Source organism: Erythrolamprus reginae, chromosome 3 (assembly GCF_031021105.1).
Source record: "Erythrolamprus reginae isolate rEryReg1 chromosome 3, rEryReg1.hap1, whole genome shotgun sequence".
NCBI lineage: Eukaryota > Metazoa > Chordata > Lepidosauria > Squamata > Dipsadidae > Erythrolamprus > Erythrolamprus reginae.
This window is the reverse complement of record NC_091952.1, coordinates 1,705,338-1,723,611: the sequence shown is the minus strand read 5'-3', so window position 1 is coordinate 1,723,611 and position 18,274 is coordinate 1,705,338. Positions and strand designations below refer to the sequence as shown.

Here is an 18,274-nt window from a genome sequence, read left to right as displayed (position 1 = left end):
TTTATTGGATTTGTATGCCGCCCCTCTCCGGAGACTCCGGGTGGCTAACAACAGTGGTAAAAAACACCATGTAACAATCCAATACTAAAACAACTAAAAAAAACCTCATTATAAAACCAAACATACATACAGACATGCCATGCATAAATTGTAAAGACCTAGGGGGAAAGAGCATCTCAGTTCCCCCATGCCTGGCGGCAGAGGTGGGTTTTTAAGGAGCTTACGAAAGGCGAGGAGGGTGGGGGCTATTCTAATCTCTGGGGGGAGTTGGTTCCAGAGGGCCGGGGCCACCACAGAGAAGGCTCTTCCCCTGGGTCCTGCCAACGACATGCACGACCCGAGAAGATCCACTCTGTGGGACCTAAATGGTCGCTGGGATTCGTGCAGCAGAAGGCGGTCCCTGAGGTAATCTGGTCCGGTGCCATGAAGGGCTGGTCAGTTATTCAGTTATTCCTATAAAGACCTATAAAGCCCTTCATGGCACCGGACCTAATCAGTCACTGGCACGAATCCCAGCAACCGATTAGGTCCCACAGAGTTGGCCTTCTCCAGGTTCCGTCAACGAAACTATGTCGTCTGGTGGGATCCAGGGGAAGAGCCTTCTGTGTGGTGGCCCCGGCCCTCCTGTAACCAACTCTCCCCAGAGATTAGGACCACCCCCACCCTCCTTGGCTTCCGTAAACTACTGAGAACCCACCTATGTCGCCAGGCATGGGGAAATTGTTGAGTTGTGTGATTGTTCTTAATAAGGGTTTCTTAATTGTTCTGCTTGTTAACATTGGATTTGTAGACTGTATTGTTTGTTGGGAGCTGCTCCAAATCCTCAGAGAGGGGCGGCATACAAATCAAATCAATCAAATCAAATCAAATCAAATCAAATCCCTCATTGTAGAAGCCTGTATTGTCCATTACAGTTGGTCTTACCAGATAGCTCTGCTGTGGCCAAGAGGTGGAGTTTGATCCTAGGTAGAGGCAGATGTAGGGCCTCCTGTTTGGGCAGAGGGTTGGACTAGATGACCTACAAGGTCCCTTCCAACTCTGTTAATCTGTTACTCTCCGGGCACAATTCAAGGTGTTGGTTATCACCTATAAAGCCCTACATGGCTTAGGACCAATTCACGGGACCGTCTCCTGCCGTCTACAGAGAGGGGCGGCATACAAATCCAATAAATAAAATAAATAAATAAATAAAAATAAATAAATTCATCCTAGAGACCAATAAGATCTCGGAGTCAGTCTTCTCCGGGTCCTGCAGACTAAGTAATGTAGGTTGGCGGGCCTGCAGGGAAGGGCCTTCTCTGTGGCTTCCCCGGCCCTATAGAACCAACTCCCCCCTCCCCATGTCCAATTGGTCTTGTCTGGGTGGAGCTTGAGCCTGTTTGCTCCCATCCAGACCCTAACAGCTTCCAGGCACCGGCACATCCCCTCCACTGCTTCACTGAATTGGCACAGGGTGGAGATGTGTAATTGGGTATCATCAGGGTCTTTGGATGATCTCACCCGGCGGTTTCATGTAGATGTTAAAAAGTGGCAGGGAGAGAACAGACCCCTGTGGCAGCCCACAAAGGAGAGGCCAAGGGGTGGACCTCTGCCCCCCCACTAACACCGACTGCAAACAACGAGAGAGGTAAGAGGAGAACCCCTGTAGAACCACCCCCTCCTACAACCGAGATGTTGAAGGAGGAAACCATGGTCGATGGTATCGAAGGCCACTGAGAGGTCGAGGAGCACAAGGATAGAGGGATATCCCCTATCCTGGGCCTGCCAGAGATCATCCATCAGAGTGACCAAAGCGGTTTAAATATGTTCAAGGGTTCAATAAGGTTCAGGAGGGAAGTGTTTTTCATAGGAAAGTGAACCCAAGAACAAGGGGGCACAATCTGAGGTCAGTTGGGGGAAAGATGAGAAGCAAAGTGAGAAAATTTGATTTGACTGAAAGAGTCGCGTAGATGCTTGGAATAAACTTCCAGCAGACGTGGTTGGTCAATCCACAGGAACTCAATTTAAACACACCTGGGATAAACACAGATCCATCCTAAGAGGTTCTGAAAGGGATGAATTTTGTGGCATAGATTTCTCTCTCTCTCTCTCTCTCCTTAATTCATCTGGGAAAATTGTGAAGAAGCAAATATAATAACCACCTCTTCTTTGCTGCTTATAATAAAATTGCAAAAAAATTTCCAAACTGTGCTGCTAAAGACTCTCTAGCAATTGATTTTTTGGGGGTGGTGGTAGCATTTTGCCGTCTTAATCAATGCTTCTGCTCCAATAACAGCAGGCAGTTTGGATCATCTGAAAAAGAGACCCGGTCAGTTTCATGAGGAATCAGGTCTGGCGAGGAAAATGGGGAAAGCGCTGAACAATTTTTCACCACTGCGTCCGTTCCCTGTCTATACTCCCCTCGGGCATATAAATTGTTGCAATAAAATCAATTTGGTTCTCATTTGTTTTCAGAAAATACCAGAAGGCTCAAGCGCAGCTTCCAGTAGAAGCCAGGCTGGCATTTCAAGCGCGGGGGAAATGGGCAAAAATAAAGACAAAAGGCTTTGAAGGAAACTCTGCAAATCGGACCGATCGCTCATCATAAATGACTTACCTTTTCTTTTCAGTGAATAAGATGCACCTTTTTCCTCCCTAAAAGGGGCTGATAATTAGGGCGCATCTTATGCTCTGAATGTAGCTTTTTTTCCAGCCCTAACTACGTGCTAACGATCTTCCCAGCTCTTTCCCACTTGCAAGTTCTTTCATTGTTTCTCTCTGCAAAAAATGTTTTCCAAGCCCTAAGCCTTTGCAGGATTTTTTCATTGCTCTAACTTGCTCAGAGTTAAGTTTCTTTCCAGCCCTAACCAGGTGCTAACAATGTTCCCAGCTCTTACCCGCTTGCAGGTTCTTTCATTGTTACTCTCTGCAAAGAAGAATGTTTTTCCAAACCCTAAGTCTTTGCAGGGTTTTTTCCATTGACCTAACTTACAAGTACTCGGAGAGGGGCGGCAAATCTAATAAATTATTATTAAATTACTATTATTATTGCTCCGAATTGTTTCCTTCTAGCCCTAACCAGATGCTAACGATATCCCCAGCTCTTACAGCTTGCAAGCTCTAGAGTCTACGGAGAGGGGCAGCACACAAATCTAATAAATTGAATTGAATTGAGTTCATTGTTACTCTCTGAGAAGAATGTTTTCCAAACTCTGTCTTTGATTCCCCCCCCCCCCATTCCCTATTTCTCCCAAATGTTTCTTTCCAGCCCTTACCAGGTGCTAACAATGTTCCAAGCTCTTAGCCCCTTGCAAGTTCTTTCACTGTTACTCTCTCTAAATATGGTTTTTTTAAAGCCCTAACCAGGGGATAAAATAATGTGCTGTAGCTGACCAGACTAAGGATGCTAGCCAGATGAATACCTGGTAGATAATCCCCCCCCCCTATTTCCCTCCCCCAAAACTAAGGTGTGTCTTATACTCTGAAAAATATGGTACCTTCATACCGGACGGCATCCTCTCCAATAGGTTACAAAAATCACATTGTACAAAACTCACACTGGGGCAGAAATACAGAATGTGGACATTTAGGGTGCCTGCATTTCAAGGAGTGACCCCACAGATATTCACACATCAATTAGCATTATGGGCACTGTCTAGATGCTCTCTTCTTATCTGGGACGGATAAAAGCCGCAAAGCTTGTAGGAGGAGACGGATGTGACCACGCGCGACTGCAGAGGCTCCTGTTCCAAATTAGCGATGGATTTTTATCTGTCAAGCAGGGGGAGGAAATGACCCACTGCTATTATTTTAGCTTAACTTGCTTTCCCTTCATAAGAGGAGCAGTAATTATTATAGATAATTGGAACAAGAGGGACACGAGAGAAATAAATTTGTTCAGGCGTTAAAGCGATCCTCACGGTGTTATTGTTGGGATTAAAGGAGAAAGATCTTCGGCGGGAGAGAAAAGAAGGACTGGAAGCCAACAGGAGAGGCGCGGTAGCCGAACAGGATCAAAGAGCTAGGCAATAATCAAATATTATTTTATTTATTTATTTATTGGATTTGTATGCCGCCCCTCTCCGCAGACTTGGGGCGGCTAACAACAGTAACAAAACAGTATAATCCAATACTAAAAATATTATTATTATTATTATTATTATTATTATTATTATTAATAATAATAATAATAATAATAATAATATACAGTAATCCCTCATTTTTCGTGGGGGATGCATTCCAAGACCCCCGTGAAAAAACGAATTCCCGCGAAGTAGAGGAAAGATATTTTTTATGTATTTAACGAGTATTTGGACTTTTAAAACCCACCCCTTGCATTAAACAGTCATTCTATAATGTTTCTCATCTGGAACTACATGGGATATCCTACCAGTTTCCTTAACAGAGTACACTAGTACTGTAGAAGAATTTTATGCAGTTTTAATGGATTTAAAATTTTCAATGGATTTAATGGATTTAAGCCCCTTTGAAAACCCATGAAGTAGCGAATCCGCGAAAGATGAACCGCGAAGTAGTAAGGGATTACTGTACACCCCTTCCCTTTTCAAGACCTTAGAATAGAGGCAACAGCAATAGCATTTAGACTTATCTTCATCTTCATAGAGCTTTTCCAGCCCTCTCTCAGCAGTTTACAGACTCAGCCTCTTGCCCCCAACAATCTGGGGCCTCATTTGACCCAGGAAGGAAGGAAAGAAAGGAAGGAAGGAAGGATGGAAAGGAAGGATGGAAGGAAAGAAGGAAGGAAGGAAGGAAGGAAGGAAGGAAGGACGGACCCAGGCTGATTCTGTAAAGCACTTACAGAGGGCTGTAAAAGCAATAAGAAGTGAGATATACGTCTAAATGCTTTTGCTATTCCTTCCTTCCTTCCTTCCTTCCTTCCTTCCTTCCTTCCTTCCTTCGCCAACTCAGGAAGCTCAAACAGCCCAAAGAGTTACTGATCCAGTTCCACAGAGGAATCGTTGAGTCTGTCATCTGCACCTCTAATCTGTCTGGTTTGGTTCTGCAACCCAAAAGGACCGACACAGACTTCGGAGGAGAATCAGAACTGCAGAAAAAACAATGGCTGCCAACCTGCCTTCCATTGAGGACCTGTAGAGTGCATGGGTCAAAAAGAGGGCGGGGAAAATATTGTCTGACCCTTTGCATCCTGGACACGAACTGTTTCAACTCCCACCCTCAAAACGTCGCTACAGAGCCCTGCACACCAAGACAACTAGACACAAGGACAGTTTTTTCCCGAACACCATCACTCTGCTAAACCAATAATTCCCTCAACACTGTCAGACTTTTTACTAAGTCTGCACTACTAATACTATTAATTATTTCTCATCATTCCTATCACCCATCTCCTTCCACTGACTGTAACTTGTTGCTTATATCCTTACGATTTCTATAAATATTGATTTTTTTTCCTCATTGCTTATTGGACCCCTATGACAATCATTAAGTCTTGTATTTCATGATTCTTGACAAATGTCTCTTCTTCTTTTATGTCCACTGAGAGCATCTGCACCAAAGCCAAACTCCATGTGGGTCCAATCACACTTGGCCAAGAAAGAATTCTCTTCTATTGGGTAATGGAATGTCTACAAGAACGCAAGAAAGCTCAGAGAACTCCCTCCCCTCCCTCCCTCCTTCCTTCTAGCACTGAGGATATTCCCTAGTTGGGTAATGAAACGTCTGCAACAAAACAACCAGGCTCAGAGAAGACCAAGGTCCCCAGAGTCCTCCTCCTCTTTGCAAACTCTGCTTCCTTCCAGCCCTGAAGATGTAACTTTTTTTTCTCCTTATAATTTTTGTTATTGATAAAAAGGAAAGTTTATACAATTGTTTTTACAGATCCAATACTGTATCTTTTTACACCATAAAGTTACAAATCACAACTCTATGTATTTAGTAAACCATATACAATTCAGTTAGTTAATAAAGCATAATATGTTAGTGTGTTTAAATCCTTTATGTGGACACCTATACTCTGTATTACTCTGTTTTATTTTTGTTACGGCTCCATTTGCACCATTTTTGCCCTGTCTCTTTGGTTTCTTTAGTTCCTACCCTCCCACCCTCAAAACATCACTAGAAAGCACTGCACACCAAGACAACTAGACACAAGGACAGATTTTCCCCGAACGCCATCACTCTGCTAAACAAATAATTCCCTCCACACTGTCAGACTTTCTACTAAATCTGCACTTCTATTCTACTAGTTTTTTCTCATCATTCCTATCACCCTTTTCCTCCCATGTTGACTGTATGACTGTAACTTGTTGCTTGTATCCTAAGATTTTTATTAATATTGTTTCCTCATTGCTTATTTGACCCCTAGGACAATCATTAAGTGTCATACCACATGATTCTTGACAAATGTATATTTTATTTTATGTACGCTGAGAGCATATGCACCAAAGACAAATTCCTTGTGTGTCCAATCACACTTGGCCAATAAAATTCTATTCTATTCTATTCTATTCCTTTAATTGCGTCCGTCATTGCGTCCATTTCAGAGCATCTATAGATTTTCTCAATAATTAAGTTTTCAGACAGGATTTTTTCCTTTTTCCACATTTGAAATTCTAACGGCGGTAATTACATGCGTCATAAGGCAAAGCTTTTGCCTAGACTAGAGTAATGTCGTTTCCAGATTCCTAAAAGCTTTCTGGGCTATTTTCGATTTCCTCCTCCACAATCTCTGTAAGCCACTTATGAGTAATTTTCCATATATTTGGGATTTTAGGACAGGACCACCACATGTGAAAAAAGGTGCGTGACTGTTTCTTACATTTCCAACAGGTGTCTTAGTTTTGGATAAATCTTTGCAAGTCTTAGGGGAGGCGTGAAGATGTTACTTAGTGGGGTCACAAAACGCCTGGAAGAAAACAGCTCAGCTCCGAGGGCACTTAAGGACCCCAGAGTCCCCCTTTCCCTCCTCTTTTCTCCTCCTCTTCCTCTGCAAACCACACTCATTGCTATTATTATTATTATTATTATTATTATTATTATTATTATTATTATTATTATTGAAACATAGAAGACTGACGCAGAAAAAGACCTCATGGTCCATCTAGTCTGCCCTTATACTATTTCCTGTGTTTTATCTTAGGATGGATCTATGTTTATCCCAGGCATGTATAAATTCAGTTACTGTGGATTTACCAACCACGTCTGCTGGAAGTTTGTTCCAAGGATCTACTACTCTTTCAGTCAAATAATATTTTCTCATGTTGCTTTTGATCTTTTCCCCAACTAACCTCAGATTGTGTCCCCTTGTTCTTGTGTTCACTTTCCTATTAAAAACACTTCCCTCCTGGACCTTATTTAACCCTTTGACATATTTAACATGGCTGATGCTCCCTGGCTGAGACACGAAACCTCTTACAAAAAAACCCACAATAGCTCAGAGAGCACCAAGCACCCCAGCATCATCTTCCTCTCTGTCTCTTTTTTTAAATTTAACTTTTATTGAAATACATAGATCAACACAATACACAAAACAACATAAAGACATTTAAAAAGAAAAGAAAGTTGGCCGAAAGTGTGGCTAATCCTAATAGCGGTTCTAACTACGTTGACATTCTATTACGACTCGTATTCGATAGGTCATATACACCAATTTTGTTGACAATAAAAATCCCAAATCATATAAATAATCTTCTATCTATATTTTTTTTTACAATATATTCGATTACCCGGCAATAACTTTGTTAATGAAATATTAATCCAATGTACATTAATTACTTTATCCTTTTTTCTAACCAACGGTAGAACATATCCCAGTATTTGTAAAAATCGGATTCTTCTTTATTTTGAATTTTCAGTGTTAATTTATCCATCTCGGCACAGGTTGTAATTTTTTCTATAATCTCTTCCTCGTGAGGTACCCTTTCATTTTTCCAATACTGAGCATATATTAACCCAGCTGCCATTGTTATCTGGATATATAAATATATCTGATATTCTTCTAATTTCTAATCTCTCTCAACCGCCGCCTCCTCCTTCTTTCTCTCTATAAACCCCACTCCTTTCCATCACGAGAATGGATGTTCTTACCTAGTTGGGTCATGAAATGTCAGCAACAAACCTGCCCAGCTCAGGAGCCCCAAGGACCCCCAAATGCTCCCCCCCCCATAGCCCCTGCCTCCCTGACGACCCCCATCCCTTCCTGGGCCCACCCAGTCAACCAAGAGCCGCTCAATAGAAAAGGCCATAAATATAAATGTCATAAATATAAAAACATCCTCAATGACGGAAGGCTGTTATTAGTGGAATGATATTTTATGCATGTGTGTTTGTTTTGGGTGTCATTTTGTTTTTCGCTTGTAAAATGGCAATAAAAAGTATTTTAAAAAAATAAAAATACTAATATTTTTGTACACTGCTCAAAAAAATAAAGGGAACCCTCAAAGAACCTAGATCTGAATGAATGAAATATTCTCATGGAATCCTTTGCTCTGTACAAAGTTGAATGTGCACAACAGCAGGTGGAGTTGGTTGTCAATCAATGTTGCTTCCTAAGTGGACACTTTGATTTCACAGACGTTTGACTTACTTGGAGTTCTATTCTGTTGCTTAAGTGTTCCCTTTATTTTTTTGAGCAGTGTATACAAATATACAAATACAAATTTATATTATAAAAATACAAATATAGAATCCGAAAGGAGTTGGGCCACCTATAATCAGAAAGGAAGGAAGGAAGGAAAAGAGAGAGAGAGAAGAGAGATAGAAAGACATAGAAAGAAAGAAAGATAAAAAGGAAGAAAGAAAGAGAGAGAAGAGAGAAATAGAGAAAGAAGAAAGAGAGAGAGAGAAAGAAAGGAGAAAGAAGGAAGGAGGAAAGAGAGAGAGGGAGAAGAGAGATAAAGAAAGAAGAGACAGAAAGAGAGAGAGAAAGAAAGAAAGAAAGAAAGAAAGAAAGAAAGAAAGAAAGAAAGAAAAGTTTAAAAACCTGCCTTTTGGTTAAGCAGCCCAGCCCAGCCATGGCAAAGCAAAGCAAGGGGGCGACCCCCTCCCCGCACGTCAGTCAAAAGGGGGGGGGGCTGCACCCCCGACCTATTAGACCTCCGGGGGGGGGGAGCTTTGCCTTGGATAGGAGACCACCAGGCGATCCTCTTTATAGAAATAGATAGATCCTTCCAAAGCCAGCTGTGAAGAGCTGTCGCCCCCCCCCCCAGCGCCCCCACCGCACAGCACCCTGTCTAGTGGCGGGGAGTCCCTCCGGCTCCCCTCGCGGCTCCCCCCCCGCTGGACTACAAGTTCCATCAGCCCCGCCGGGCCGAGGGCTTATAACAACAACAACAACCAGTATCCCCGCCCTGCCTCCCCCCCCCCCCCCAGTCCAAAAGCAAACAGGACACACACACACACCTGGTAGCTGAGCAGCTCCCCAACGTCCATGGTCGCCGCCGCCTCCACTGCCGGGTGTCGCGAAAGGTCGCGCGCTTTGCCGTAAAGCGCTCTCTCCGTTTGCTCTCCCCCCTCCCCCCTCCCCCACGGGAAGAGGCCAGGATGGACCTTTCGTCGTAAAGCACGGCGCCGCCGTCACGCTCCGCCCAGAGCGGCCGGGCCGTAAATATGGTAATAGGAGCGCAGCGGGGCTTTTGGCGGAGAGAGCCGTAGATGGCCGATCAGCTGCGCAGCCCAGATTTGGCAGGGCGGGGCGGGAGTGGGGGCCCTGCTGGGATTTTGGGGTGTTCGATGCAGAAATGTCCATCTTGCGAAATTGCAGCTTATTAAGAAGAAGCCAGTTTTGAGAGGCTCCTTCGTTTATTTAATTATTCATCCATCCATTCATTCATTCATTCATTCATTCATAATGTATCCCCTTTTCTGACTATTAAAGGTATGTGTGGTTTTTAAGATAATGGGTTTTAGTTACAGTTTTAATTATTAGATTTGTTCTGTATTGTTTTATTGTTGTGAGCCATCCCGAGTTTTTGGAGAGGGGCAGCATACAAGTCTAATTTATTATTATTAATATTATTATTATTATTATTATCATCATCATCATCATCATCATCATCATCATCATTTTACTTATTTTTTGTTTGTGTACTTATTTGTTTATTTATTATTATTATTTATTTATTAGATTTGGATGCCGCCCTCGTCCGTAGATATATTATTTTATCCCCCCCCCAGCCCAGGTGCACCTGATGGAAGACTTCTGTTCTAGGCTGAAAGGCTGCTCCCCCCCCCCCCCCGTTTCCCCTCCCTGGATCTTTAGCTCAGTTTCTACACCCACAGACAGGTACGAAGAGAAAGACACCTACCCAAGAATGGCTACACACACACACTTCGAGGCACCCACTCATTTGTGTACATGCACACAGAGACATCAACCTGCAAATAATAATTAATAATAACAATAATTTATTAGATTTGTATGCCGCCCATCTTGGAAGACTCGGGGCGGCTCACAACAACAATAAACAATGTGGTACAAATCCAATAATTAAAACTATAGCTAAAAACCCTCTATCAATTAAAAACAGTCAACACTCCCCAATCATAACCACACATAAATCTCACTAGCCAAAAGGGGATGCATCAATTACCCCTTGCCTGGTGATAGCTCTGAGTCCTCGGAGAGGGGCGGCATAGAAATTTTAATAATAATAATAATAATAATAATAATAATAACAACAACAACAACAACAACAACAACAACAACTACCATTTCCCAGTGGCAAAGAACTGGTGGGATCATAAGCCCGAAAAAGTGGTTGAAAAAGAGCAAGCAAAACTACTGTGGGACTTCCGACTTCAGACTGACCAAATTCTGAAGCATAACACACCAGACATTGTGATCGTGGAGAAAAAGAAAGTATGGATCATCGACATCGCAATCCCAGGAGACAGCAGAATTGAGGAGAAGCAGCTGGAGAAATTAGTGAAATACAAAGATCTGAAAATCGAGCTGCAACGACTCTGGCATAAGCCCGTGAAAGTGGTCCCAGTGGTCCTTGGCACGCTGGGCGCAGGGCCAAAGGATCTCAGTGGACATTTGAAAACCATCAGAATGGACAACATCTCCATCTGTCAATTGCAAAAGGCCGCTTTACTGGGATCGGCAAACATAATTCGCCGCTACATCACGCAGTCCTAGGTGCTTAGGAAGCGCCTGACTGGTGATGAAATACGAAATCCAGCATAGTGATCTCGTTTGCTGTGTTGTATTGACATAATAATAATAATAATAATAATAATAATCATCATCATCATCATCCTCCCATCCTCCACCCTTCAGTCAGAGCGGAAGAGGCTCCTGGGATGAGAAGGGAAACGTCTTCAAAAGGAGAGACCAAGAAAGTCCAGCTGCCTCCAGAACAAAGCACCTTTTGGGTCTGCAAGAAAAACGTCCAGAGGCCACTTCCAGGGACCCCTCGGTTCAAGCCTGAGCTGCAGATATTCTTGGCAGGATCCGGAGCCCCAGCTGTAGTTGTGCTTGGAGGCAGCCTGGTTTTGCCACGCTTGAACCCTTTGCCATGGAAGCCTCGCTCGTGCCAGGTCGCTGGGGTCGCTGCCCTGCTTGCAAAAAACAGCTGCAGCAAAAAAGGCTTTGTGTTTTTATTAATTAGATTTGTATGCAGTCCTTCTCGGAGGACTCAGGGGTAGTCCTCGCTTTACGACCACAATTGAATTTTTGAGCCGAGGTGGCGCAGAGGGTAGAGGGCAGCCCTGCAGGCCACTAAAGCTGACTGCAGACCTGTACGTCAGTGGTTCAAATCTCATCACCGGCTGAATGTTGACTCAGCCTTCCGTCCTTCTGAGGTGGGTCAAATGAGGACCCAGATGGTGGGGGCAAGAGGCTGGCTCTGTTAAAAAGTGCTATTGCTAACAGGTTGTAAACTGCCCTGAGTCTAAGGAGAAGGGCGGCATAAAAATTGAATAAATCTTCCTTCCTTCCTTCCTTCCTTCCTTCCTTCCTTCCTTCCTTCCTTCCTTCCTTCCTCCTTCCTTCCTGCCTTCCCTCCCTCCCTCTTTCTTTCTTTCTTTCTTTCTTTCTTCCTTTCTTTCTTTCTTTCTTTCTCTCTTTCTCCCTTTTTTTCTTTCTTTCTTTCTTTCTTTCTTCAAGGGAAGACCAAACGCAACCTCAGAGATAACAAAAGCCCCGATGAATGAATTCCATTTGCAGCCACATCTAATCCAACGATAAGCAAAACTTCCATTGTCAGCCCCGGGAGTTCTTCCGTGAAAAGCGCATTGTCTGGAGCCCTGTGCAACGCCATGTCGAACATTGCAGCGACAACTCCGCGAAACAAAGCTCTCCCACCGTCGGAAGGGCTGGCAGAGTTCTCTCAGTGGGCTTTGCCTTAAAGGCCCCCCCCAAAATTAAAAGCATCTATCATGTTCCGACAGGAGCCCCCAGCACCACCCAGCTCCTTCCAAACAGGAAGAGGAAGAGGAGGGGGTCCTTCGGTGGTGATTGAAATGGATGTCCATGTGCCTCCTCTATGTTGGTTGAGGCAGGCAGGGTTCCCTTGGGTCCCATTTGTTGGGGGTCAGGGGAAAGGGAGGGTCTTGCCTTCTCTTTCTGCTCAAGACCCCCATGGACACTTGGTGGGCCACTGTGGGACACAGAATGCTGGACTCGATGGGCTTTGCCTGATTGCGCATGGCTCCTCTTAGGTTCTTAGGTTCTTATCTCCCTATCTCTACCTCTCTATCTACTCTATTTGTCTATCATTTCTCTCTCATATTCTCTCTATCTATCTATCTCAATATCTTTCTTTCGCTCTCTATCTCTCTCTGTATCTTTTGCCTTGGGTCCCGTGTGTTGGGGGCCAAGGGAAAGGGAGGGTCTGGCCGTCTCTTTCTGCTCAAGATCCCCATGGACAATTGGGGGGCCACTGTGGGACACAGAATGCTGGACTCCATGGGCTTTGGCCCCATTCAGCAGGGCTCTTCTTAGGTTCCTAGGTTCTAGGAGAAGGAGAAAGAACTGTGGGTTCCTTGGTGCTGTCTGAGCTTGGACGTTTTCTTGAAGACATTTCATGATCCAGCTAAGTAACGTCATCAGTGCTAGAAGGGAATGAGGGAGGAGGAGGGAAGGAGGAGGGAGGAAGACCGTGGGGTCTTTGGTGTTCTCTGAGCTTGGGGCTCTGTCTTGCAGACGTTTCATGACCCAGCTAGGTTACATCCTCAGTGCTAGAAGGGAGTGGGGTTTGCAGGGAAGAGGAGGTGGTGGTGTTAAAGGACTATAGGGTGCTTGGTGCTCTCTGAGCTGGGAGGTTTTCTTGTAGAGGTTTCATGACCCAAACTAGGGACCATCAGTAGAAAGGAGGAGGGCAAGGGAGGGGAAGGAGGAGGAGGAGGAGGCAGTTGGAGAAAAGGAGCTCCACAAATCTCTCTGCTCCGGAGAAGAAAAACAGCCCAGGTGAAGCCCCATCATCAGCTCTGCCTTTATGAAGAAGGGGCCCCAGCTGTGACCCAGGCCCATGGGCAGGACTTCTGCCAGCATCCCAGGCCAGGACGGGAGAGGGGATAAAAAGAAAGAGAAGGGGTGGAGTGGAGCAGACCGAAATAGAATGGAATATAGACAATATATGGAATAGAGAATAATAATAATAATAATTTATTAGATTTGTATGCCGCCCCTTTCCGAAGACTCGGGGCGGCTCACAACAACGATAAAAACAATATTATACTGGCACAAATCTAATATTAAAAAAAACCTAAAAACCCTATCATAATTAAAAACCAAGCAGCACATACATACCCAACATAAATAATAAGCCTGGGGAAAGGTGTCTCAAATCCCCCATGCCTGGCGGGTATAGGTGGGTCTTAAGTAGTTTACGGAAGACAAGGAGGGTGGGAGCAGTTCTAATCTCCGGGGGGAATTGATTCCAGAGGGCCGGGACCGCCACAGAGAAGGCTCTTCCCCTGAGGCCCGCCAGATGACATTGCTTAGTCGACGGGACCTGGGAAGGCCAACTCTGTGGGACCTTATCAGCTGCTGGGATTCGTGTGGTAGCAGGCGGTTCCAGAGTACTCTGATCCAATGCCATGTAGGGCTGTAAAGGTTTGAATTGGTGACCGGAAACTGAAGCAGAATAGGATAGGATAGGATAGGATAGGGTAGAATAGGATGGGATGGGAGGGGAGGGGAGGGGATAGAAAGAGAAAATAGATGTAATAGAGAATGGAACAGAATAGAATAAAATAGTAACTTTACTGTCACTTTGAATGTACACTAATCAGCATCCATGAAAACGAAATTTTGTGGCATTCAGCTCTCAAAGGTTCCCCCCTCCCATATACCCTACACAATAGTCTTCAAGGGCAGCCCCATAGTGAGTGCATTGCAGTAGTCCATCCCAGAGATGACCAGTTCCCCCAGGGGACGGCAGCTTCTCTCCCTGGGGGAAAGGAATCCCCGTCTGTGGTTCAAGCCAGCTCACGGATTCCCCCCGTGGCCATGGTTTCCATTTTCTCAGCTCCTCCGCTTAAGCCTAATAATGGTCTGAAGATGGGGAGGAAGCGTCGCTTAATGAAACTGCACAGAATGCAAAAAACTCCACATAAATTAGATTTCAATCAAGGGGGATTAAGGGAAAAAAAGGTCCTTGGAACAGCTCAAAAGGATATTTACTAAAGGTGGGGGGGGGAGGGAGGATGAGCGTGGAAAGCGCTGGTAGAAGTCCGGAGAGAGACTCCTGGTTGCAAAAGAGGGGAAGGGGCCTGTCTAGGAATGGACGGTCCCTGTTCCTGTCCGTCTGCCCCCACCAGTCCCTGAGGCTCCTTTGGGGGCTTTGGGTCAGTCCCTGTCCCTCTGCCCCAGAGACCGGGTGGGGGGAGTTCAGTGAGGAAGCCCTAGCTGAAGACGTTTGTGCATTTAGAGCCAGGGTGGCTCAGTGGTTAGAGTGCAGCCCTGCAGGCTCCTTCAGCCAACTGCTAGCTGTAGTTCAGCAGTTCAAACCTCACCATCGGCTCCAGGTTGACTCAACCTTCTGTCCTTCCCAGGTGGGTCAAATGAGGACCCAGATTGTGGGGGGCAAGAGGCTGATTCTGTAAACTGCTCAGAGAGGGCTGGAAAAGCACCAGGAAGTGGTCTAAAGGCTAATGCTATTCCTTCCTTCCTTCCTTCCTTCCAATATCTGTCTTTTGAAAATTTATAACTTATTTCTTTTATTTTTGTCCTTTCCTCTAGCCAATCATAAAATTTTCCCCATATCTTATATATTCTGAGTCTTTTTTCCCTTCTAGTTTTTTCAACAGCATGTCCATCTCTGCACAATCTAACACCTTGTTAATTATCATCCCTTCTTCCCGTATTTTGTCAGATTTCCATTGTTGAGCGTAAACTATCCTTGCAACTGTCAAAATATGGATAACCAAGTATCTTACTTCTTTTTTAATTCTTTGGTTAAGAATACCCAGTAAATATAATTCTGTTTTTTTCTCCAGTTCTTCCTTTGTTATTTATTTCAACCAGTCTTCCCCCTTGTTCCTTCCTTCCTTCCCCTCCCTCTCAATTTCCTACTCTTTTATCCTTTCCTCCCTCTCCCTTCTTTCCTCCTCCTCCCTCCTTTTCCCCCTCCATTTCTTCCTTCCCCCCTTTCCCTCCCTCCTTCCCTCCCTCTTTTCCTCCCTCCCTTCTTTCTTAGATCCTTTCTTCCTTCCTCCCTTCTTCCTTAGATTCTTCCTCCCTCCCTCCTTCTCTCCCTCTTTCCTCCCCCTCCCCCTCTTCCTTAGATCCTCCCTCCCTCCATCCCTTCTTTCATAGATCCTTCCTTTCTTCCTCCCTCCCTTCTTCCTTAGATCCTCCCTCACTCCCTTCCTTCCTTCTTCCCTCCATTCCTCCCTCCTTCCTGGCTCCTCAGTATTTTTCCTCTTTCTACATTAAATCAATCCCTTCCTTCCTTCCTTCCTTCCTTCCTTCCCTCCTTCCTGTATTTCAGGGGGGATGCCAGAAAACAGAGGAAGGCGATAAAACCTCATGCATTTTAACAGGTTCTTTTCCAGATCTGCCCCGTCTGCAGAATAAAAGTTGACAGGTCTAGTTGAGTTAATCAGGCTGGATAATAGAGGGGAAGAAAGAAATCTCCCACCGAATTGAGGCAGAAAACCATCAGGCTGCAGTTCATGGGGACTCCACCCCTCCACCCCCTCATCTGCAGAGAAGGGCAAGGTCAGCTGGCCAGGCCCCTCCTGGCCTGCTGGGGAGGGCTGTGGGGCCAGAGCTATGGCCAAAACCTTTGGCTGCCTGTAGCCCCTGGAGGCTCTTGATGGTCTTTGAGGGTCTCTAGGCTTCTCTCTCCAGCTCTGGCCTCTGGCTTCTTCCTTTCTCATCCCTCCTCCCTGTCTCCCTCCTTCCTTTTCCTCTCTTTCCTTTGGGAGGGGGAGAATCTGATGTGGGGGTTTTTCTCCCCCTGGATGGCCCCAGGGCCAAGGGGAGTCCCGTCTGTCCGTCTGTCCGGCAGGGGCTTCTCAGGCTCTCGGGCTCCTCCTCCTCCTCCTCCTTTCCTTCCAGGCATCTCTGTCCCCTAGGAAGACTTTGGAGGGAGCCTCCCAGCCCATTGATCAAGCACCACTGGGCCCAAGAAGGGGCTTGGACAGGTGGGGGGGGGGAGAGAGGGAGGGGAGACAGATGGATGGAGAGAGGAGAAGGCTTCCTTCCTGCCTTCCACCTACCCACTCTTCTTCTCTCCCTCCCTCCCTCCTCTTTCTTTCTTTCTTTCTCTTTCTTTTTTCTTCCTCCTGTCCTTTCCCTTTTTGTCCTTCCTCCCCACCTTTCTTTATCCTTCCTTCCCTCCCTCCATCCTTCCTTTCTTCCTTCCTTCCATCTACCCACTCTTCCTTCCTCTCCCCCTCTTTCCCTCTTCCTTCCTCTTTCTTTCTTTCTCTTTCTTTTTTCTCCCTTCCGACCTTCTTTCCATTTCCTTCCTTTCTCCCCACCTTTCTTTATCCTTCCTTCTGCCCCCCTCCCTCCATCCGTCCTTCCTTTCTTCCTTCCTTCCATCTACCCACTCTTCCTTCCTCTCCCCCTCTTTCCCCCTTCCTTCCTTCCTCTTTCTTTCTTTCTTTCTTTCTTTCTCTTTCTTTTTTCTCCCTTCTGACCTTCTTTCCATTTCCTTCCTTTCTCCCCACCTTTCTTTATCCTTCCTTCTGCCTCCCTCCCACCCTGCCTTCCTTCTTTCCTTCCTTCCTTCTCTCTCCCTCCCTCCCGCCCTAGAAAGCCACGGCCGATGCCTTTCCAACTGCAGCCCATCCGACAGGCCAATCCATACAGAGGCCTGAGATATATATTCCCCCTGACTGCCCGACCGGATATATTTCCTTGTGCCCCCCTCCCTCCTGCACCCTCTCCTTCTCTCCTTCTCGGCCTGATTTATCCATGATAAAACCCCACTAATGTCGGCACATTTCCATCGGCAGCCGTAATGGACCTTGACTACATTTTACACACACATGCGGACCTACACAAAGGGACTCCGACCGGCCCGCCTTTAATGCAGTCAAGGGCCATTACAGCCGCCAATGAGTTTCGGGCGCATCCCGGTGGTTTTATGGCGGATAAATCAGGAAGCCCAGCAGGGAGCGGAGGAGTCGGGGAGCCCCCCCACCCCACCCCACCGGTCTCTCCGTACTCCGGGAGGGGCAGAACTCCCACCTCCCACCTGCCCCCTGAAGGGGAGCAATTTCTGCAGAGGGGAGGGGGCCGGGCACCTCTACAGGCTGGGTGGGGGGCAGGCAGGACTCCCATGGATAGGAGCGGTGATGGGCTCCTACGGGTACGGTCAGGTATGCAGAACCAGTAGAAACACATAGAAACCTAGAAGATTGACTGCAGAAAAAGACCTCCTGGTCCATCTAGTCTGCCCTTATACTATTTCCTGCGTTTTATCTTAGGATGGATCTATGTTTATCCCAGGCATGTTTAAATTCAGTTACTGTGGATTGACCCACCACGTCTGCTGGAAGTTTGTTCCAAGCATCTACTCCTCTTTCAGAAAATAATATTTTCTCATGTTGCTTCTGATCTTTCCCCCAACTAACCTCAGATTGTGTCCCCTTGTTCTTGTGTTCACTTTCCTATTAAAAACACTTCCCTCCTGGACCTTATTTAACCCTTTAACATATTTAAATGTTTCGATCATGTCCCCCCTTTTCCTTCTGTCCTCCAGACTAGACAGATGGAGTTCATGGAGTCTTTCCTGATACGTTTTGTGCTTAAGACCTTCCACCATTCTTTTTTTTTTTTTTAAATATATTTTTATTTTATTTATATGACTTACAAACATTTAGACATCAAACAATACAACATTAAACATTT

At 45.5% G+C, this 18,274-nt stretch overlaps 1 protein-coding gene across 1 annotated transcript in view; it reads right to left on the bottom strand.

Moving 5' to 3' along the window:
• Nucleotides 1-9,484, bottom strand: part of CTNNBL1 (catenin beta like 1) — a 105,790-nt gene extending 96,306 nt beyond the window's left edge. The window contains exon 1 of the mRNA XM_070744258.1: nt 9,361-9,484. Coding sequence (XP_070600359.1) covers nt 9,361-9,390 — 30 coding nt within the window. The 5' untranslated portion in view covers nt 9,391-9,484. The remainder of the gene's footprint in view (nt 1-9,360) is intronic.
• Between the last annotated feature and the right edge of the window lie 8,790 nt (nt 9,485-18,274).